We start from the raw sequence: 24,095 nt of genomic DNA, 5'->3' as shown, positions 1-24,095 counted from the left end.
ACGTTGGTCGACCTGATGGTGGAAGAGCGAACACAATCTTCAATGTACAAGCGGTCCTGTTGGGACTAGGTGTGGGACTAGTAAGCAGTTATGCTGTAAGTACAGGTGTAAAGCCTATCGCTGTTACTCCGAATCATCAGTCCCCTGTATTCCAGATTTCAGTCTCCCTGAAAGACTGCCAGACCGGTGAAAAAAAATGCCTTCTGCGACCAGCCACCAGTGGTGCTACAACACAGGGAGGTGTCTATTCACCCCAGATCGAGCCTCTATAGATCCTTACCCAAGATACATAAGATAATTGTGCCTTTGACGGGCATCCCAGTAAGGTTTCTGGAAGTCACATCAGGCAGGTCATTGCCTATGATCTTCGAGTTTTCCTTGTGCCAGAGTCTCCTATTAAGGCAGTTTTGCAGACAGGACATCCTCGCCACATCAGTCCATTGTTTATGTGCGTCTGTTTGGTATTATACTAACGTACAAATTTGGTTTGTTTTCTCCTTTGTAGAAACCCAAACCAAATTCCTTTTGTTGGGGAGGTGTTACGAACCCGATTCCATCGTCTGAGCATGGAGCAGCGATGTCAATGCCATCTGTGAGTCCGCTCTCGAAATCCCTTACAAAATGGACGACGCCATCTAGTGGTGACAGAATTATACCAGCAAGAGGCGCTAGATTCCTGTCCTAGTCAGCTCAAGAGGTAGCTGGTGCTGACCTCTGGTGAGGTGGCTCCTTGAAAAGCAGCGCCATCTATTATAGGAGGAGTTGTAAGGAGTTCTTCTCCGGCAGTGAGCCACTGCCGGAGAAGAACTATGTAGTGTTCTACTGTCTACCTGTGAAGTGGCAGTGACAGAATTCGGCGTACCCGGGACTGGCTAACGGAAGAGGCGACTGATAGTAAGGTGCTATGGAGGAGTGTAACCAGCGAGTTGCAAGAAGCTCCTGCCAAGGGTTCGCTACCCTTGTATTTGTACGTGAAGAGGCCCAGCAGCGCGAGGCTGATGTTCTCTGCCAGCACCAGGCTGGAGAGTGATTGTGGGCGTGCACGAAGAGCACCTAGTGAGACTGTGTTTTGGCTGGTCCGTGGCCAGGGTAGACTCGTTGGTGTTTCCCAGTACTGGTTGAGGACGGTACTTGTGTTGAGGAAACACGGTAGTTGACAAGACTGCATCGATTGAGCATCGAGGAGCGCTTAATGTCCTATGAGAGAGACACTTGTGTACATATTAAGTGTAGTAATACTTCCTTTAGGATTATATACGAGGTGATGGGAAAGTGTTTATATGTGAATATATTGATAATTGATGAAGTGTCGTATTCAATTGCACCTTCCCCATTGTGTTTTACTTGCATTACCGAGCTCACTCCTTGAAAGCCACTACTAACTTGGGGCCGGATACCAGAACTTTAGCTCCACCAGTAAAGAACCCGGTTGCGATCCATTGTGGCCGTAACAGCTGGGTGTTACACAGGTAGGCTGGGTGTTACACAGATAGGCTGGGTGTTATACAGGTAGGCTGTGTGTTACACAGGTAGGCTATGTGCTACGCAGGTGAACACAGTACAACTGTGTAAACATCACAGTGTATTAATGTTTGAGTATCTAGTCAAAGAAGGGTTAATGTACTTAAGGAAGGGACCAGAAAACAAAAGGCCGGCATTCCGGATGGGAAACTATGAGGAGATAAAGAAATTCCTAACTGATATAGCATGGGCAACAGAGCTCAGAGGAAAGACGGCCCAATACATGATAGACTACAACACGCAGAAGTGTAAGGAGGCAGCAGACCAGTTCGTCTTAGTCCAAAAAGAACAAATTAATTGCAGACGAGAAACCCATGATTTAATCAGAGATGTTAGCTAGCAAAGCAACTAAGCACAAGGGCGTGGATAAACTATAGAAATAAAAGGACATTAGAGGGCAGAGAAATATACCAGAGCGCCCGGAATGAATATGTCAGGGTGAGAAGAGAGGCAGAGAGGCAAATTAAAAATGACATGGCGAGCAAGGCATGCTCAACCCAAACTACAGTATAGCAACAGGTAATGAAACTGAGGATGTTGGCAGACAGATTCACTACAAACGACAAGGAAGTGTGCGGGGTACTCAATAAAAAATGCCAGGAGGTCTTCACATCAGAGCAAGGAGAAGTCCTAGAGATAAGAGAGGGAATATCTAACTAGACACCACTAGTCGAGTTTGTGATTACCAGTGCGGAGGAGAAGAAGCATCTGCTAGATTTGAATGTAACACAGGCTATAGGCCCGGATGGATTCTCACCATGGATTCTAAAGGAAAGAGCAGAAGCGCTGTGCCTGCCACTCTCCATGGTGTACAACAAACCAATGGTAACAGGTGAACTGCTAAAAATTAGGAAAACGGCTAATGTAGTTCTGATATTTAAGAAGAGGTGATAGGCAGGAGGCACTGAACTACAGGCCAGTGTCCCTAACTTGCATTCCATGCAAGCTGATGGAGAAGATTGTGCGAAAAATGCTAGTGGAACATCTAGAGCAAAAGAACTTTGTAACACAACATCAGCATGGGGTTCAAGGATTATAAATCATGCATAACAGGTTTAATTGAGTTTTATGACCAGTCAATAAAAATTAGGCAACATAAAGAGGGCTAGGCAGACTGCATTTTTCTGGACTGCCAGAAAGACTTTGACACAATACCACGTAAGAGACTAGTGCACAAGTTGGAGATGTGGCAGGAGTGACAGCGAAGTACTCCACTAGAAAAGGGAGTACCTAAGGAACAGAAGACAGCGAATCACTGTGAGGGGTGAGGTCTCGGAGTTGCGAGGAATCACCAGTGGAGTCCCACAGTGATCAGTCCTTGAACCTATACTGTTTTTGAAATACGTAAATGTTCTCCCAGAGTGAATAGACTCGTTCCTTTCAATATTTGCTGATGATGCAAAAATTATGAGGAGGATCAAGACAGAGGAATTTAGTATGAGGCTACAAGATGACCTAGACAAACTGAAGGAATGGTCCAACAAATGGCTACTAAAGTTTAGCCCCAAGAAAATGTAAGGTAATAAAACTAGACAGAGGAAATAGGGCTCCAGACACTTAATACCGAATGGGAGATGAAGTCCTTCAAGAAACGGACAGAGAGAAAGATCTATGAGTTTATATCATGCGAAACCTGTCTCGTGAAGCCCACATAATAAGAATAACATCGGCAGTGTATTCGAGGCTGGCTAACATGAGAACATCCATCAGGAACCTGTGTAAGAAATAATTCAGAACCTTGTTTGCCACATATGTACGACCAATCCTGGAGTATGGAGCCCCAACATGAAACACGTACATTGTCAAGCACAAGACGAAGCTGAAGAAAGTTCAGAGTATGCCACTAGGCTAGTCCCAGAACTAAGAGGCATGAGTTACGAAGAAAGGCTGTGTGAACTGCACCTCACGTTGCTGGAAGACAGAAGAGCTCACAGAGACATGATCATCATATACAAAATTCTGAGGGAAATTGACAGGGTAGACAAAGATGGATTATATAACTCGGGCTGGCTGGGTGTTACACAGGTAGGCTGGGTGTTACACAGGTAGGCTGGGTGTTACACAGGTAGGCTGGGTGTTATACAGGTAGGCTGGGTGTTACACAGGTAGGCTGGGTGTTACACAGGTAGGCTGGGTGTTACACAGGTAGGCTGGGTGTTACACAGGTAGGCTGGGTGTTACACAGGTAGGCTTAGTGTTACACAGGTAGGCTGGGTGTTACACAGGTAGGCTGGGAGATACACAGGTAGGCTTAGTGTTACACAGGTAGGCTGGGTGTTACACAGGTAGGCTGGGTGTTACACAGGTAGGCTGGGTGTTATACAGGTAGGCTGGGTGTTACACAGGTAGGCTGGGTGTTACACAGGTAGGCTGGGTGTTACACAGGTAGGCTGGGTGTTACACAGGTAGGCTGGGTGTTACACAGGTAGGCTTAGTGTTACACAGGTAGGCTGGGTGTTACACAGGTAGGCTGGGAGTTACACAGGTAGGCTTAGTGTTACACAGGTAGGCTGGGTGTTACACAGGTAGGCTGGGTGTTACACAGGTAGGCTGGGTGTTATACAGGTAGGCTGGGTGTTACACAGGTAGGCTGGGTGTTACACAGGTAGGCTTAGTGTTACACAGGTAGGCTTGGTGTTACACAGGTAGGCTGGGTGTTACACAGGTAGGCTTAGTGTTACACAGGTAGGCTGGGTGTTACACAGGTAGGCTGGGTGTTACACAGGTAGGCTTAGTGTTACACTGGTAGGCTTGGTGTTACACAGGTAGGCTTAGTGTTACACAGGTAGGCTGGGTGTTACACAGGTAGTCTGGGTGTTACACAGGTAGGCTGGGTGTTACACAGGTTGGCTGGGTGTTACACAGGTTGGCTGGGTGTTATACAGGTAGGCTTAGTGTTACACAGGTAGGCTTGGTGTTACACAGGTAGGCTTGGTGTTACACAGGTAGGCTTGGCGTTACACAGGTAGACTGGGTGTTACACAGGTAGGCTTGGTGTTACACAAGTTGGCTGGGTGTTACACAGGTAGGCTGGGTGTTACACAGGTAGGCTGGGTGTTACACAGGTAGGCTGGGTGTTACACAGGTTGGCTGGGTGTTACACAGGTAGGCTGGGTGTTACACAGGTAGGCTGGGTGTTACACAGGTAGGCTGGGTGTGACACAGGTAGGCTGGGTGTTACACAGGTAGGCTTGGTGTTACACAGGTTGGCTGGGTGTTACACAGGTAGACTGGGTGTTACACAGGTAGGCTTGGTGTTACACAAGTTGGCTGGGTGTTACACAGGTAGGCTGGGTGTTACACAGGTAGGCTGGGTGTTACACAGGTAGGCTGGGTGTTACACAGGTTGGCTGGGTGTTACACAGGTAGGCTGGGTGTTACACAGGTAGGCTGGGTGTTACACAGGTAGGCTGGGTGTGACACAGGTAGGCTGGGTGTTACACAGGTAGGCTTGGTGTTACACAGGTTGGCTGGGTGTTACACAGGTAGGCTTAGTGTTACACAGGTAGCCTGGGTGTTACACAGGTAGGCTGGGTGTTACACAGGTAGGCTGGGTGTTACACAGGTAGGCTGGGTGTGACACAGGTAGGCTGGGTGTTACACAGGTAGGCTGGGTGTTACACAGGTAGGCTGGGTGTGACACAGGTAGGCTGGGTGTTACACAGGTAGGCTTGGTGTTACACAGGTTGGCTGGGTGTTACACAGGTAGGCTTAGTGTTACACAGGTAGCCTGGGTGTTACACAGGTAGGCTGGGTGTTACACAGGTAGGCTGGGTGTTACACAGGTAGGCTGGGTGTGACACAGGTAGGCTGGGTGTTACACAGGTAGGCTTGGTGTTACACAGGTTGGCTGGGTGTTACACAGGTAGGCTTAGTGTTACACAGGTAGGCCGGGTGTTGCACAGGTTGGATGGGTGTTACACAGGTAGGCTGGGTGTTACACAGGTAGGCTGGGTGTTACACAGGTAGGCTGGGTGTTACACAGGTAGGCTGGGTGTGACACAGGCAGGCTGGGTGTTACACAGGTAGGCTTGGTGTTACACAGGTTGGCTGGGTGTTACACAGGTAGGCTTAGTGTTACACAGGTAGGCTGGGTGTTACACAGGTAGGCTGGGTGTTACACAGGTTGGCTGGGTGTTACACAGGTAGGCTGGGTGTTACACAGGTAGGCTGGGTGTTACACAGGTTGGCTGGGTGTTACACAGGTAGGCTGGGTGTTACACAGGTTGGCTGGGTGTTACACAGGTAGGCTGGGTGTTACACAGGTTGGCTTGGTGTTACACAGGTAGGCTGGGTGTTACACAGGTTGGCTGGGTGTTACACAGGTTGGCTGGGTGTTACACAGGTTAGCTGGGTGTTACACAGGTAGGCTGGGTGTTACTCAGGTAGGCTGGGTGTTACACAGGTATGCTGGGTGTTACACAGGTAGGCTGGGTGTTACTCAGGTAGGCTGGGTGTTACACAGGTATGCTGGGTGTTACACAGGTAGGCTGGGTGTTACACAGGTATGCTGGGTGTTACACAGGTAGGCTGGGTGTTACACAGGTAGGCTGGGTGTTACACAGGTAGGCTGGGTGTTACACAGGTAGGCTGGGTGTTACTCAGGTAGGCTGGGTGTTACACAGGTATGCTGGGTGTTACACAGGTAGGCTGGGTGTTACACAGGTAGGCTGGGTGTTACTCATGTAGGCTGGGTGTTACACAGGTATGCTGGGTGTTACACAGGTAGGCTGGGTGTTACACAGGTAGGCTGGGTGTTACACAGGTAGGCTGGGTGTTACACAGGTAGGCTGGGTGTTACTCAGGTAGGCTGGGTGTTACACAGGTATGCTGGGTGTTACACAGGTAGGCTGGGTGTTACACAGGTAGGCTGGGTGTTACACAGGTAGGCTGGGTGTTACACAGGTAGGCTGGGTGTTACACAGGTAGGCTGGGTGTTACACAGGTAGGCTGGGTGTTACACAGGTAGGCTGGGTGTTACACAGGTAGGCTGGGCGTTACACAGGTGGTTAATAAACTAATATCATAAGGTAAACCAAGTCAAAGAAATATTGCCACATAAGACAGGATGCATCAGCCCTAAACAACTGTGGGCAATGTTTACACATTCACCCTGTGTGTCACATCAGGTCCCACACAGTGTGTACACATTCACCCTGTGACTCTTCCTACAGGTCCCACACAGTGTGTTCACATTCACCCTGTGTGTCACCCTACAGGTCCCACACAGTGTGTACACATTCACCCTGTGTGTCACCCTACAGGTCTCACACAGTGTGTACACATTCACCCTGTGTGTCTCCCTACAGGTCTCACACAGTGTGTACACATTCACCCTGTGTGTCACCCTACAGGTCCCACACAGTGTGTACACATTCACCCTATGTGTCTCCCTACAGGTCCCACACAGTGTGTACACATTCACCCTGTGACTCTTCCTACAGGTCCCACACAGTGTGTACACATTCACCCTGTGTGTCACCCTACAGGTCCCACACAGTGTGTACACATTCCCCCTGTGCCTCTTCCTACAGGTCTCACACAGTGTGTACACATTCACCCTGTGACTCTTCCTACAGGTCTCACACAGTGTGTACACATTCACCCTGTGTGTCACCCTACAGATCCCAGACAGTGTGTACACATTCACCCTGTGCCTCTTCCTACAGGTCCCACACAGTGTGTTCACATTCACCCTGTGTGTCACCCTACAGGTCCCACACAGTGTGTACACATTCACCCTGTGTGTCACCCTACAGGTCCCATACAGTGTGTACACATTCACCCTGTGTGTCACGCTACAGGTTCCACACAGTGTGTACATATTTACCCTGTGTGTCACCCTACAGGTCCCACACAGTGTGTACACATTCATCCTGTGTGTCACCCTACAGGTCCCACCCTGTGTGTCACCCTACAGGTCTCTCACAGTGTGTACACATTCACCCTGTGTGTCACCCTACAGATCCCACACAGTGTGTACACATTCACCCTGTGTGTCACCCTACAGGTCTCTCACAGTGTGTACACATTCACCCTGTGCCTCACCCTACAGGTCCCACACACTGTTTACACATTCACCCTGTGTGTCACCCTACAGGTCCCACACACTGTTTACACATTCACCCTGTGCTTCACCCTACAGGTCCCACACAGAGGCCGGCCTCACCATCAGTGACAAGCTGGACACCCGTCACCATCTTCCTCACGGTAAGACCCATTTATCACTGTTTATGGTCTTGAAAGATCTATTTAGGGCTACATTAAATGTGTTATTCTAAAATTGTAGGAAATAAACCTTACATGATATAACAGTCTTGAATATTATTTTGATTATAATATATAAATTATAATTAATAATAACATATATTTATTATATAAATAAAAAATTTACCACTTCTATTACTACTATTTCAACAACTACTACTACTACTACAGTTACTACTACTACTGTTACTACTACTATTACTACCACTACTGCTACTACTAATAATAATAATAATAATAATAATAATAATTATATTAACAATAATAATTAAAATAGTAATAATAATAATAATAATAATAATAATAATAATAATGAGAAACCCCACTTTGGTTGTGAGGCGACACGAACCCCGCGACCAAGACATTGCCAGCCACATACTTTACCACTGTACCATCACTGACTTGTTAAAAGTTTTAACACCGGACTTCTCCTGAAATCACAGCAAGTCTGGAAGTCCTGAACCCAGGCCAAGTTTTTTACAAGTGACCCCCAAGCACTCGGGTGAAGGGTAAAGTAGTTCAACACCGTTTGCCCCAACTGCAGATACACTGTAATTCTGATTACATCATTCCATCAGCTGAAATGCTAAAGCCCTTCATTAAGGCGATCTTTAGGGCATCAACTTCACAATGCTGCTGGGGCCCCAATGCATGGTAAATCTCTAGAGCACGGCCTTTCACTAAAGTCACAAGAGCTCCTGCCTAGAATGTTTTCTTCTATTCTGCATCGGAAACCATTCGTTCAAAGTGTCGGATGTATGCATCCATCGAGTCGACCTTTTCATCAAATGGTTCCATGCGTGGCATCTTAACCTTGCCCTGTCTGAATGGCTGGGCTAAGTGGTGGCATCTGAGCAGTGTTAACTGCTTGCGCGTGCAAGACAGCAATCCTTTCTCTGCTTAACCTGCTCTGCTAAAAAATCCACATGTCAGCTATATAGCTGGCTTTCTTGTCATCCTGGAGATCCAGACCCTCGGCTTGATCTCTCAGCTCTGCAATAGGGAATTCCCTCCTGGGGTTGTCCACTCCCCATCCTGGTTATCTTGAGGTTATCTTGAGTTGATTTCGGGGCTTTAGTGTCCCCGCGGCCCGGTCCTTGACCAGGCCTCCACCCCCAGGAAGCAGCCCGTGACAGCTGACTAACACCCAGGTACCTATTTACTGCTAGGTAACAGGGGCATTCAGGGTGAAAGAAACTTTGCCCATTTGTTTCTGCCTCGTGCGGGAATCGAACCCACGCCACAGAATTACGAGTCCTGCGCGCTATCCACCAGGCTACCAGGCCCCTGGAGAGAAGTTCCTGCATCTGTCTGTCTACAGATGAAATACTCCCTTTGCTGAGGGGCTCAACTTGAATCCTGGACTGAGGTCTCGATTCCTCATCCTGTTTCCAGGGTGTACTAGCTGTCACACCATCTGACACCCCCTGACAACAACGTTGTCATCCACTGGGAAGTCCTCCTTCCCATGTTTGCTTTCACTGACTTCCTCCACAGTGTAAAAGCTTGCATCATGCAATCCAGGCAACTCCTGAGTGCTCCCTTGCAACATATGTTGCACTCTAGCTTGGTACCTACACACCTCCACTTGACATTCTTCTTCAGTGAGGCTGTCATAGTCCACTAGCACGCAGCCTTGGAAAGCAACATAAATTTCCAAGTACCTGACCTTGAGAGTTTCAGACATATTGTGTGTGTGTGTGTGTGTGTGTGTGTGTGTGTGTGTGTGTGTGTGTGTGTGTGTGTGTGTGTGTGTGTGTGTGTGTGTGTGTGTGTGTGTGTGTGTGTGTGTGTGTGTGTGTGTGTGTGTGTGTGTGTGTGTGTGTGTGTGTGTGTGTGTGTGTGTGTGTGTGTGTACCTAACTGATGACAACAGTGAACAACCACAACCTTCAACAGTACTGATTCCCACTCAAACACTGCAACAATGTCTACTTTACTCAAGTGTTTGCTCATGGGGCTCAAACTCAAGTTGCATAGCTCCACGTTGGGCGCCAGATGTGAGATTTCCTATTATTTAACACTGTTAAGTGAACCCAGTCAGGAGGACTGCACAGAGCCAACACATAAGTGCCAGATGTCAAGATTATACTTCGAATGACTGGAATAACAGGCGAGAGCAGCCTCTGGGGTCCAACTGCTTGAATCTGCTATCCACTAGGTCATAGCTCCTCTATTGTTGTGACAATCAAAAGAGGTAACTAATGGGTCCTCACACCGAATTTGTATTCAGTGGTAATGTCTATAAATCAGGTTCGAATCCAGAAGCAGGCCTTTGTTAAAAGCAAGAGAAAAGAAATTTGATGGAGCTTGAAACATGGGCGTCAATATTGTTGAAAGGTATTGACATAAAGACACTTTTCTTGGCAACAAAACAATTTATTAACAAAAACCTAATACTAATCCAAAGCACATTCAGTTTAACGTTACGTTAATTGTCTGTCAGTGACACAAATTCAAACAGATAAATATAGGACAGATTCCTGTCCTTGCCGCTTTGGGCTGATACAAAGAACTAGACTGAACAAGTGGGTGCTCACTTGTACTCAAAAAATGCAATCAAAACAATTGCTGCAAAACAATTAATAAACAACAAACACCGCCAGGCTGGTCACTGAGACAGTCTTCGGTAAAGAACTAAATTACGTTAACACATGTCTCTAAGGACGGCAATCAAAATAATTAATCGTTCTATCACAGGCCAAAACAATTGACTTCAATAAATTCAATCAAAACAAAACAATTAATGTTAATTCCTGTTAGATGTCATTCAAACAATCAAAAATAATTTACGTTAATTACTCTGTCACTACAGACAATCAATAAAACAATAATTCTCTACAGTAATTATTGTGTTACTCAATTAAACAATCAGTAAGCCATTATATAAATTATTGTCATGCGGACAGATAATTAATGAAGACGAATTACGTTAACACTACGCTATCACACACGATAGCTTGTCAAACAAGAATCAGTCAACACTGTTCTAACTTCGCTAATTATACTGCCTCAACGGACAGCTAATCTCAATGATGAAACACTGATCCTTCAATTTAAATAATAAAAGATCAAATAAATTCTTGTTATGCAGACAATTCAGAAAACACAGTAACATTTTACCCTGCAATCACACTTCTTAACAGCTCAAGACTGATTTTCCCCTGAAAAGAGATACAGGTATACATATGGAATTTTACAGTGTTGGTATGTATTGAACCGCACTTCAACTTCAACAGAATAGTGCAACCTGAATAAATGTGTAAATATGTGTAACATATTTACAACAACAGAGACTGAATCACAGTAATCCCACAGACTTACTGTAATCGTCCTTTACACGTGAGTTCCTCGACAACGCTTCCCTCACCTGTACAGGTGCTAATGGACAACGTCAAGTCGAAAAGTTGATGTAAAGTCAAGACTAGGAACTCAGCACAAACAACACAGAGATAATTTTATGAGTAATCACATTAATAGACCGGCCTTCCCATTCAATCTCTCCTCATACATACAGTGATTAATTCTGCAGTTGATTGAAGGTCCAACTCAGCAATTTTTGCACCTGGGGGACTTGCGTGACAACGTGGAGGATGACCTGCTGATGGACAGGCGACGATGTCGGCTGTTCAAATCGAGCACCACGGCGCAGAGCACTGGGTGACACTGGTGAGGCGAGAGTGGGTAGCGTCCCTCCCGTATGGATGAAATTTGCTCGCTCTAAAAGTGAGCTGAACACCACGCTCGGAGGCACGGTTTGGGGGAAAATTTTTATGTCCACAAAGATAACTGTAATTAGCCTAATGTATTCCGAAGGAATCATAGATCTCTGGGAAACCTTTGCTTATTCCCATCTAGTCAGCTATCATAGCAATATGTTGACGGATCGCTACAGATGCTGACGACGATCACGGATCTTAACACTGCAGTCTTTATCACTCTGCTGAGATCACACGTTTGTACAAAATCTCTATATATCTCTTTTCGCTCGTAATATAGTAATTCCTATCGTTCCAAAACCCAGATTCTGTAGAATGACTCGCGTTGTCGGAACAAAGATAGCGAGATGAGCTTAGTGTCGCGTTTAGACGTGACAACTCTCTAGTTGTGGCCGTAACCAAAGAACCACGTCTCACAGGTGTCGCGACACAAGACAGAATGCCTGTCCGGTGTCCTGGGCAGCCTAGCCTCCCGCTTCCTCACTGTCCCTTCTTTTTTTGAAAGAGCCAATCAGATAGTAGGCTCAGGGAGGCGCCATGAATCACAAGTGTTCCTTGGGTCACGTGGTGCCTCGTGACGTAACAGGTGGAGGCCTCTGTACACACAGATGGTTGAAGGGTCGTAGCCGACTGACCACAAACTCCTGCCAGTACTCCGCCACTCAATAAGTTGATTTTACCTTTTTAGGATTTCTACCTATTATTATGGGTGAAGTTTCCTTATGAAATTTGCTACTGCGGCCACCGTGCTATTTTCTGATAGCTCACTACCATAAATGAGTACACTCACTACCACTCATTTATAAGCTCGCTGGTAATTCATTCTCTCACATGAAGACTTCTCACTCCTGCACCTCATTATGTTCCTCTTCCATCTTCTCAAGACGTATGTTTCGTAGTGAAAATTTTTCTCTCCTGCATCTACTTTCCTCTACAAGACGGTCGACGACAGGTCTAATTGTATGAAATGAATCCTAACTTTCGCAACGTAACCTAACACAACCCACTCAAGCAATAACCTAGAATAGACTGATCAAGCCTCTCCTAACCTAACATAGTTTGATTTAGAATTTTAATAACCTTACAGTTTTAAAAGAAAACCAGCTGATTTAGACGAGTGTGAACTGTATGACCGCTCTTTCTTCTCCCACACTGTGTGACTGCTCTCTCTTCTCCCACACTGTGTAACCGCTCTCTCTTCTCCCACACTGTGTGACCGCTCTCTCTTCTCCCACACTGTGTGACCGCTCTCTCTTCTCCCACACTGTGTAACCGCTCTCTCTTCTCCCACACTGTGTTACCACTCTCTCTTCTCCCACACTGTGTAACCGCTCTCTCTTCTCCCACATTGTGTAACCGCTCTCTCTTCTCCCACACTGTGTGACTACTCTCTCTTCTCCTACACTGGGTGACCGCTCTATCTTCTCCCACACTGTGTGACTACTCTCTCTTCTCCCACACTGTATGGCCACTCTCTCTTCTCCCACATTGTGTTACCACTCTCTCTCTTCTCCCACACTGTGTGACAGCTCTCTCTTCTCCCACACTGTTTGACCGCTCTATCTTCTCTTACACTGTGACCACTCTCTCTTCTCCCACACAGTGTGTCCACTCTCTCTTCTCCCACACTGTGTGACCGCTCTCTCTTCTCCCACACTGTGCGACCACTCTCCCACACTGTGCGACTACTCCCCCACACTGCGTGACCACTCTTCCACACTGTGTGACCACTTTCCTACGCTGTGTGACCACTCTCTAATATTGTGTTACCACCCTCTCTTCTCCCACACTGTGTTACCACTCTCTCTTCTCCCACACTGTGTGACCACTCTCTCTTCTCCCACACTGTGTGACCACTCTCTCTTCTCCCACACTGTGTGACCGCTCTCTCTTCTCCCATACTGTGTGACCACTCTCTCTTCTCCCACACTGTGTGACCACTCTCTCTTCTCCCACACTGTGTGACCACCCTCTCTTCTCCCGCACTGTGTGACCACTCTCTCTTCTCCCACACTGTGTGACCACTCTCTCTTCTCCCACACTGTGTGACCGCTCTCTCTTCTCCCACACTGTGTGACCACTCTCTCTTCTCCCACACTGTGTGACCGCTCTCTCTTCTCCCACACTGTGTGACCACTCTCTCTTCTCCCACACTGTGTGACAACTCTCTCTTCTACACTATGTGACCTCTCTGCCACACTGGGGGATCTCTGCCACTTTCTTTACTTCTCAATGAGTGTGAAATAGTTATCTTTATATCTATTTGTTTTACTGTATACAAACTTAAATGATGAAAAATAAGTATTTCTGTTTGGCAGAATTTATTGAGAAGGTTGCATGGAGCTGTTTTACATTCATCTTTCTTAGATGTAACATTAATAGGAAACTTTGTTGATGCCGCTAAATAATACATTGTGATAATCGGTTGATGTTCTCAGACTTGTGAAGACTTTAAGGCTTTTAAGTAAAGCTCAATAATTTTTGGGTGTGAACTATTGACACTGTTGGTAGTGACGTTATAATTTATAATAAAATATTTTATGTATATATAGTAAATAGACAGAATATATGAAAATTCCGAGCATGTTGTATTATGGTTGGTGAAGGGGAAGGAAATACATAAACTACTTGAGATAATGTGTTGTGTAAACTCCACAGGAACAGTACAACTTCCTGCACACGGCGACCATCCGCCACCTGAACGCCTTCAATGCTTATAAAAACTTCACTTGATCTTCCTGCAAGACTTCACCTTCCTGGCAGTCTTCAACCACGTAGAATCCTTCGGCTGAGCACCCAGCCATTCCTCAACCACTGTGGCACACTTGGTTGAATACTCTGCTAGCTCTCAGTCATTGTTGACAACTCAGCTGACCACCCTAACAGCTCTCAGCCATTATGGACATCCTAGCTCAACACCCTGCCAGCTCTCAGCAATCGTGGACATCTCAGATGACCACCCTAACAGTAATAATTGAATAACACGCATGATTAATTATGTTTTGTTATTGATGAGCTTACTGTAAAGCTTTTTAAATATAAAACAAAATAACAATTATGCTTTCCTATAAAACTTTACCTTCCTTTGGTTTATATTTTAAACACATTATCAATGTATTTTGTTTAAAATGATTTGCTGTGTGATGGCGCCTTTTTGGTGTGAACTTTAGAACGTGGCTACGCCGCTGACGTATATATGTATACGTATTCCTCGTTGGCTATGGCTGGTATACATGTCCGTGTCCGCTTGGACGGAGAACCTCCAGGTAGACAAGAAAGTGTCCACCTAGGCGGAGAACCTCCAGGTAGACAGGAAAAGTTTAAAGTCCAGATGAACGTCTCTTTTACACTTAATTATTCTGTTTCGTTCGCAAGAGATTATACAAAATAATGACTAGAAATGTTAAAAAAAAAAGGTTCATAATTGGAAATTATCTTCCTTAAATATTAATTCTTGTCTTTTGGGTTGTTGAGTAAGACAATCAATTTTGTTAATCATTTTGTGTCTAGAATGCCTTTGTGGTTCATTACAAAAATGAATAATTTAAAGGCTGATAAACTCTATCTGTACTACTGTAATATTTGTACTTAAGACATATATCTTCACCAGTGTAATCACCTCTGCCAATTTATATTGTAGTTATATATATTTATATATATGTATATCCCTGCTACAATGTACTTTTCGTCTTACCTGATGTGTTAGATTAAGGAGCTGCCCGAAACACTGCGTGTTAGTGGCTTTGCAAGAATGTACAAATACCAATCTTATGTAATCTCCCCAACCCATTGTACCTTCTTGTGAATAAATGACTTATTATTATTATTATTATTATTATTATTATTATTATTATTATTATTATTATTATTATTATTATTATTATTACAAAAATACATCGTTACGGAGATAGAGTGAGTGGAGTCTGGCTTTTAATAAATCTTATAATGTAAACAAGGTTAATATGACACTTTGTACATTTTGGTGTGGACACTTGGGTACACTAGGTTTACAAGTGTACCGAACTTGGTGTTGGTACTTATATTCACACTTACACGAGAAGACTAACTTAACAGAACTTTACTCGATTTAAATAATAAATATTTTAAGTCTGATGATAGTTATTCTATTCTATTTAGTTCAGGTTCCTTTCCTGGTATACAGTGTAATCTTCCTCTGGTGAAGACTTCATCTGGTATATTGGGTGAAATGGGTGCCAATTTCACCCATTAGGGTGAAATATAGTCAGTGGAACATTCAATTATAATTTGAAATTTTTTTATTTTTATTTTATATTCTTTGACAGTTAATTTTCCGTTAAAACTTTAATGGACTTTAAGTGTCTGGTCAGTTTGGGCCACAACCTGCAGGCGGTTATGTTTGTTTATATGTGAAACTATTATTTACAAATGTTCCATTGCATGAAACTATTGACATTTGCTTTCATATTTTGTCTTCTAATTCAGATAATGTTATAATGTTGTTGGTATTTGTAAAGCCAAATTAAAGCTGCTGTTAAGGAGTATTATTCAATAATAAATAGTAGTGTCAAACAGATGGTGTAGCCCTGGCTCCTATGAGACCATATTTGGGTTATGTACTTTTATAACATAATGAACACATTTGATATGATGATTTTCCTTTTACACTTTAATGCGGTTCTTTTATAAAATATATGTTGATGATGCCTATTTGTTATTAAATGATGCTTGTCATATGGAATTATTTGGAAACTTTCCCACTTCAATAAACATATATTTCACTGGTGAGAAGATGGAACATTAGAACCGTTCAAGAGAGAATAATCTGTAGTGGAACATTGCAGCGTCACTAAGACAGTTCCTGGTGGCGTAGTGGAGCATGACTCGTCGTGCCTCACTACCAACTTCCTCTAGGTTCGAGCCCTGGCCGGGAAGAACTAACCAAAACTCTGCCCTTCAATCTCGCCCCGGCAAAAGGACGGATTGACATTCAATTTTATAGATACAGATATTGATAGTGCCGTATGTATGGTATTATATGTATATATGGGGACATATCTATAGTGTCATATTTATGGTGTCATATGACAATAGCACAATATTGACTAATTATGAGGGAGGGGAAGGGAACTATCAGGAGAAAGCGCCAAGCAATTACGACTATATAGCACTTGGAAGGGGTCAGGAAAAGAATCAGGCCAGAAAATGTTAGAGTTAATATAACATATATAATAAGGCTTCATAAAAAAGTTAATATATAATGATCGTGTTTAATTACTGTTCTTATTCTGCCAAATATATTATAAAATGTAACATTGTATTAGTTATTGTGACACGCTTCCCCCTCCCTCAGGTGGATCATTTAGCTGCTACGATAACCAACCAGACAGTTTGAGGCGATATAATGGTCTGGGCGTCGTGGACCAACTGATTCTTCAACCATGGTGGTTTATATATGTCGAGTGTTATTCGCTGCTGATGCTGTCAATTAGCTCTCTTTTGTATCAAGTTCTACTTCTTGTGTGAGACAGTACTCTATGTTGTCATACATCTCCCACCCTCACTGCACATGCTCCGTGCTGGTCTGACCATGGGACACCTGGCCACACATGCTCCGTGCTGGTCTGACCATGGGACACCTCGCCACACATGCTCCCTGCTGGTCTGACCATGGGACACCTCGCCACACATGCTCCGTGCTGGTCTGACCATGGGTCACCTCGCCACACATGCTCCGTGCTGGTCTGACCATGGGACACCTGGCCACACATGCTCCGTGCTGGTCTGACCATGGGTCACCTCGCCACACATGCTCCGCGCTGGTCTGACCATGGGTCACCTCGCCACACATGCTCCGTGCTGGTCTGACCATGGGACACCTGGCCACACATGCTCCGTGCTGGTCTGACCATGGGACACCTCGCCACACATGCTCCGTGCTGGTCTGACCATGGGACACCTCGCCACACATGCTCCGTGCTGGTCTGACCATGGGTCACCTCGCCACACATGCTCCGTGCTGGTCTGACCATGGGACACCTCGCCACACATGCTCCGTGCTGGTCTGACCATGGGACACCTGGCCACACATGCTCCGTGCTGGTCTGACCATGGGACACCTGGCCACACATGCTCCGTGCTGGTCTGACCATGGGACACCTGGCCACACATGCTCCGTGCTGGTCTGACCATGGGACACCTCGCCACACATGCTCCGTGCTGGTCTGACCATGGGACACCTCGACACACATGCTCCGTGCTGGTCTGACCATGGGACACCTGGCCACACATGCTCCGTGCTGGTCTGACAATGGGACACCTCGCCACGCATGCTCCGTGCTGGCCTGACCATGGGACACCTCGCCACACATGCTCCTCGCTGGTCTGACCATGGGACACCTCGCCACACACGCTCCGTGCTGGTCTGACCATGGGACACCTCGCCACACATGCTCCGTGCTGGTCTGACCATGGGACACCTCGCCACACATGCTCCGTGCTGGTCTGACCATGGAACACCTCGCCACACATGCTCCGTGCTGGTCTGACCATGGGACACCTGGCCACACATGCTCCGTGCTGGTCTGACCATGGGACACCTCGCCACACATGCTCCGTGCTGGTCTGACCATGGGACACCTGGCCACACATGCTCCGTGCTGGTCTGACCATGGGACACCTCGCCACACATGCTCCGTGCTGGTCTGACCATGGGACACCTGACCACACATGCTCCGTGCTGGTCTGACCATGGGACACTTCGCCACACATGCTCCGTGCTGGTCTGACCATGGGACACCTGGCCACACATGCTCCGTGCTGGTCTGACCATGGGACACCTCGCCACACATGCTCCGTGCTGGTCTGACCATAGGACACCTGGCCACACATGCTCCGTGCTGGTCTGACCATGGGACACCTGGCCACACATGCTCCGTGCTGGTCTGACCATGGGACACCTCGCCACACATGCTCCGTGCTGGTCTGACCATGGGACACCTGGCCACACATGCTCCGTTCTGGTCTGACCATGGGACACCTCGCCACACATGCTCCGTGCTGGTCTGACCATGGGACACCTGGCCACACATACTCCGTGCTGGTCTGACCATGGGTCACCTGGCCACACATGCTCCGTGCTGGTCTGCAAATGGGACACCTCGCCACACATGCTCCGTGCTGGTCTGACCATGGGACACCTGGCCACACATGCTCCGTGCTGGTCTGACCATGGGTCACCTCGCCACACATGCTCCGTGCTGGTCTGACCATGGGACACCTCGCCACACATGCTCCGTGCTGGTCTGACCGTGGGACACCTGGCCACACATTCTCCGTGCTGGTCTGACCATGGGACACCTCGCCACACATGCTCCGTGCTGGTCTGACCATGGGTCATCTCGCCACACATGCTCCGTGCTGGTCTGACCATGGGACACCTGGCCACACATGCTCCGTGCTGGTCTGACCATGGGACACCTGGCCACACATGCTCCGTGCTGGTCTGACCATGGGACACCTGGCCACACATGCTCCGTGCTGGTCTGACCATGGGACACCTGGCCACACATGCTCCGTGCTGGTCTGACCGTGGGACACCTGGCCACACATTCTCCGTGCTGGTCTGACCATGGGACACCTGGCCACACATGCTCCGTGCTGGTCTGACCATGGGACACCTGGCCACACATGCTCCGTGCTGGTCTGACCATGGGACACCTCGCCACACATGCTCCGTGCTGGTCTGACCATGGGACACCTCGCCACACATGCTCAGTGCTGGTCTGACCATGGGACACCTCGCCACACATGCTCCGTGCTGGTCTGACCATGGGACACCTCGCCACACATGCTCCGTGCTGGTCTGACCATGGGACACCTGGCCACACATGCTCCGTGCTGGTCTGACCATGGGACACCTCGCCACACATGCTCCGTGCTGGTTTGACCATGGGACACCTGGCCACACATGCTCCGTGCTGGTCTGACCATGGGACACCTCGCCACACATGCTCCATGCTGGTCTGACCATGGGTCACCTCGCCACACATGCTCCGTGCTGGTCTGACCATGGGACACCTCGCCACACATGCTCCGTGCTGGTCTGACCATGGGACACCTGGCCACACATGCTCCGTGCTGGTCTGACCATGGGACACCTCGCCACACATGCTCCATGCTGGTCTGACCATGGGACACCTGGCCACACATGCTCCGTGCTGGTCTGACCATGGGACACCTCGCCACACATGCTCCGTGCTGGTCTGACCATGGGACACCTGGCCACACATGCTCCGTGCTGGTCTGACCATGGGACACCTCGCCACACATGCTCCGTGCTGGTCTGACCATGGGTCACCTCGCCACACATGCTCCGTGCTGGTCTGACCATGGGACACCTCGCCACACATGCTCCGTGCTGGTCTGACCATGGGTCACCTCGCCACACATGCTCCGTGCTGGTCTGACCATGGGTCACCTCGCCACACATGCTCCGTGCTGGTCTGACCATGGAACACCTGGCCACACATGCTCCGTGCTGGTCTGACCATGAGACACCTGGCCACACATGCTCCGTGCTGGTCTGACCATGGGTCACCTCGCCACACATGCTCCGTGCTGGTCTGACCATGGGACACCTCGCCACACATGCTCCGTGCTGGTCTGACCATGGGACACCTGGCCACACATGCTCCGTGCTGGTCTGACCATGGGACACCTCGCCACACATGCTCCGTGCTGGTCTGACCATGGGTCACCTCGCCACACATGCTCCGTGCTGGTCTGACCATGGGACACCTCGCCACACATGCTCCGTGCTGGTCTGACCATGGGTCACCTCGCCACACATGCTCCGTGCTGGTCTGACCATGGGTCACCTCGCCACACATGCTCCGTGCTGGTCTGACCATGGAACACCTCGCCACACATGCTCCGTGCTGGTCTGACCATGGGTCACCTCGCCACACATGCTCCGTGCTGGTCTGACCATGGAACACCTGGCCACACATGCTCCGTGCTGGTCTGACCATGAGACACCTGGCCACACATGCTCCGTGCTGGTCTGACCATGGGTCACCTCGCCACACATGCTCCGTGCTGGTCTGACCATGGGACACCTCGCCACACATGCTCCGTGCTGGTCTGACCATGGGACACCTGGCCACACATGCTCCGTGCTGGTCTGACCATGGGACACCTCGCCACACATGCTCCGTGTATATAGTGTGCCAAATTACAAATGGTAATAATGGTAATAACTGACACTTATAGAGTGACCACAGTGTATCCAGTCTTAATTGGTATATGTTGGGTCATGACAGAAACAAACTAAAAGAAATAATAAACACGGACCAATACAGATATTGCAAGCTGACGACCCAGAGAGCGAGTGGTCGTGACAGAGGAGGGAAGAGAGGACGGAGTCCTTCACTCAGCCAGGCTGAACTAACCCTGTATATCTCGGACGACAAACACGCATAAAATCTAAATGACAATGTAGGAAATAATAGGGAGCAAAATGCTTGAGCAATCTCCCAGCTCTAGGAACAATGTCAGCAGTTTGAATGACTTTATACGAAGGTCAGAAGCTTAATAAATAAATTTGATGCAGTGTACATGCGCTGAGGCTGAGAATCTCGGCCACATTGCCATCAGTGAAACATGGAAGGGTGCTATCAGGAGAAAGCGCCAAGTCATTACGACTATATAGCACTTGGTACGGGTTAGGATAAGGATTTGGGATGGGACGGGGGAAAGGAATGATGCCTAACCACTTAGACGGTCAGGGATTGAACGCCGACCAGCATGAAGCGAGACCGTCGTTCTACCGTCCAGCCCAAGTGGTTGAAGTTAAACATGGGGACGAGAGGAGATAATTGAAGGGAAATTCCATCTCCCAGGATACCGTCCACCTCTCAGAACAACAAGAGCAGATGGTGTGATGCTGTATGTAAACGAGAACATGAATATAATCAGCAATGAGAAATTGAACGCCATGGGCTCTTCAGAGTCTGTACGGTGCAACATGCTAACTCAAGATAGTAGCAAACTGACAGTGGAAGTAACAGCCTTCCAGATCTTGTGCTAACATCAGAAGAGGGCATGACATGTCCTATACAGGTGGGGAAGAAATGCCCGCCCCTTCGTGTGATCACAATATTCTAAGATGGATTACAATTATAGAAACACTTGTAAGGGTCTAGAATGATGACTTTCTAGACCACTGTCGAGGAGACTATCAAGGAATGAGAGAGGAATTGTAAAACACCTCCTGAAGGAGTTAATAGGTGATCAAAGCATGGAAGCATCGTGGGAAAACTTCATATAAGTCATCACTGAACTTGTTAAAAATATGTGACAAGAAAAAAAGAGAACAAAAGTGATGACACAGGCAGTAATGTAAGAGCTGAACCTCTGGAGCAGGTGGCACTTCAACAAAGAATAACATAGATTATGAGATATAATGAGAGACCTTAAATATATTAAATTCAGTCAACCGGAAAATCAGATCAGCCATAGGAAACTACGAAAGAAAACTTTCTAAAACACTGATAATGAATACATTACATCAGCGTTCACACAAGAAAGATTAAACATTTTCCCCAAACACGCAAAACCCCCACTAAAGTTTGAAGCAGATGAAGAGTACGAATTAAGAGATACTCCCATAACATACGATGTAATTAAGAGGAGCATTGACAATCTAACACATTCAAAAGCCCAAGGTATGGATGGAATTCAATCCAAAGTCGTAAAGGAACTGGCAGATGAACAATATCTACCACCGAAACTCCGATATTTCAGAATATCTCTGGACCAAGGGATAGTTCTCCACTGATTGAAAGTATGCAAATGTTACCCCTATTTTCAAAGAAGGCAAATAGTGCTCACTCGAAAACTATCGTCAGATCAACTTGACATCACACATCTGCAAGCTCATGGAGAGAATTCTAAAGGAAGGAATCACTCATCTCACATTGAACAATCGTTTAAAATCAATGCAACATATGGATTATTGTTAAAAACAGATCCTACCCTATAATCCTGCTCACATTTTTAGGAAATGGAAACAAGCTATTCAGACAACGGACTTCCAGTTGATGTAGTATACATGGCCTGCTCTGAAAGTTTTTGATAATGTACCACATGAAGCACTGGCAAGGAAATTTCAAGCACATGGAATAAATGTTAGAATATTAGAATGGATAAAATAATGGTTAACACAAAGAAGGCAAAAGGTCGTCCTAAGCAGAAATGAACCTGCCGGAGAAATGTGGTGAATGTGGTACCGCAAGGCTCCATTTTGGGACCAACCATGTTTGTCATATACATCAGTGACGTAGGTGAGAATATTACAAATTATATAATCAGATTTGCTGATGGTACAATGATAAATGCAGATGATTTATGGTAAAGTTGGAAGTGAAAATTTAATTGAGGCTTAATGAAGAGAACATCATGAAGAGAACACGAACTCCACAAATGGTCAGAAAACTGGGGAATGCTTCTTAACATAAAAAATACAACACATAGCAAGTTAAGCATAACAATGCACATTTTAACGGTCAGCCAAGAAATGTATGCCTCTCCTCCCTCTCTCTCTTCCTCTCTCCTTCCCCCTCTTCTCTCTCCCTTCTCCTCTCTCCTTCCTCCCACTCCCCTCTCTTCCCTATTCCCGTTGAGTGCTGGAGGTAAATAAATCACATGCCACCTGGGTATCAGAAACATTTGGTCACACGTTCTCCCCTTGTGTTGTGTGGTTACAAGGGCGGCCTGTATACTCACCAAGTATATCTTGTGTGTGTGTGTGTGCTTGCGGGGTTTGAGCTCTGTCTCTTTGGTCCCGCCTCTCAACTGTCAATCAACTAATGTACATGTTCCTGAGCCTATTGGGCTCTATCATATCTACACATGAAGCTGTGTATGGGGCCAGCCTCCACCACATCACTTCCTAATGCATTCCATTTGTCTACTACTCTGACACTGAAAAAATTATTTCTAACGTCTCTATGGCTTATCTGGGGGTTTTCAATTTCAACCTGTGTCTCCTGGTGCGTGTGCCCCTTACCTTGAGGCTACCTTGAGGTGCTTCCGGGGCTTAGTGTCCCCGCGGCCCGGTCGTCGACCAGGCCTCCTGGTTGCTGGACTGATCAACCAGGCTGTTAGACGGGGCTGCTCGCAGCCTGACGTATGAGTCATAGCCTGGTTGATCAGGTATCCTTTGGAGGTGCTTATCCAGTTCTCTCTTGAACACTGTGAGGGGTTTGCCAGTTATGCCCCTTATGTGTAGTGGAAGCGTGTTGAACAGTCTCGGGCCTCTGATGTTGATAGAGTTCTCTCTCAGAGTACCTGTTGCACCTCTGCTTTTCAACGGGGGTATTCTGCACATCCTGCCATGTCTTCTGGTCTCATGTGGTGTTATTTCTGTGTGCAGGTTTGGGACCAGCCCCTCAATTATTTTCCACGTGTAAATTCCACGTGTAAATTTTCCACGTTCCACGTTGTTTTCCACGTGTTTCCACGTGTTCCCTTGTGTTAAATAGTTTGTCTTTGTCTACCACTATCAATTCCTCTGAGAATCTTGTATACCGTGATCATGTCCCCTCTA

General features: G+C 47.0%; 1 protein-coding gene across 1 annotated transcript in view; it reads left to right on the top strand.

The window, feature by feature from the left end:
• LOC123773112 (angiopoietin-1 receptor-like) overlaps positions 1–15,332 on the top strand; it is a 191,479-nt gene extending 176,147 nt beyond the window's left edge. The window contains exons 21-22 of the mRNA XM_069315142.1: positions 7,667–7,731; positions 14,165–15,332. Coding sequence (XP_069171243.1) covers positions 7,667–7,731; positions 14,165–14,226 — 127 coding nt within the window. The 3' untranslated portion in view covers positions 14,227–15,332. The remainder of the gene's footprint in view (positions 1–7,666; positions 7,732–14,164) is intronic.
• Positions 15,333–24,095: the final 8,763 nt, after the last annotated feature.

This window comes from Procambarus clarkii, chromosome 81, assembly GCF_040958095.1.
Source record: "Procambarus clarkii isolate CNS0578487 chromosome 81, FALCON_Pclarkii_2.0, whole genome shotgun sequence".
Taxonomy (NCBI): Eukaryota; Metazoa; Arthropoda; class Malacostraca; order Decapoda; family Cambaridae; genus Procambarus; species Procambarus clarkii.
Note: the sequence above shows the minus strand (reverse complement) of the source record. Positions and strands in the feature narration are given on the sequence as shown.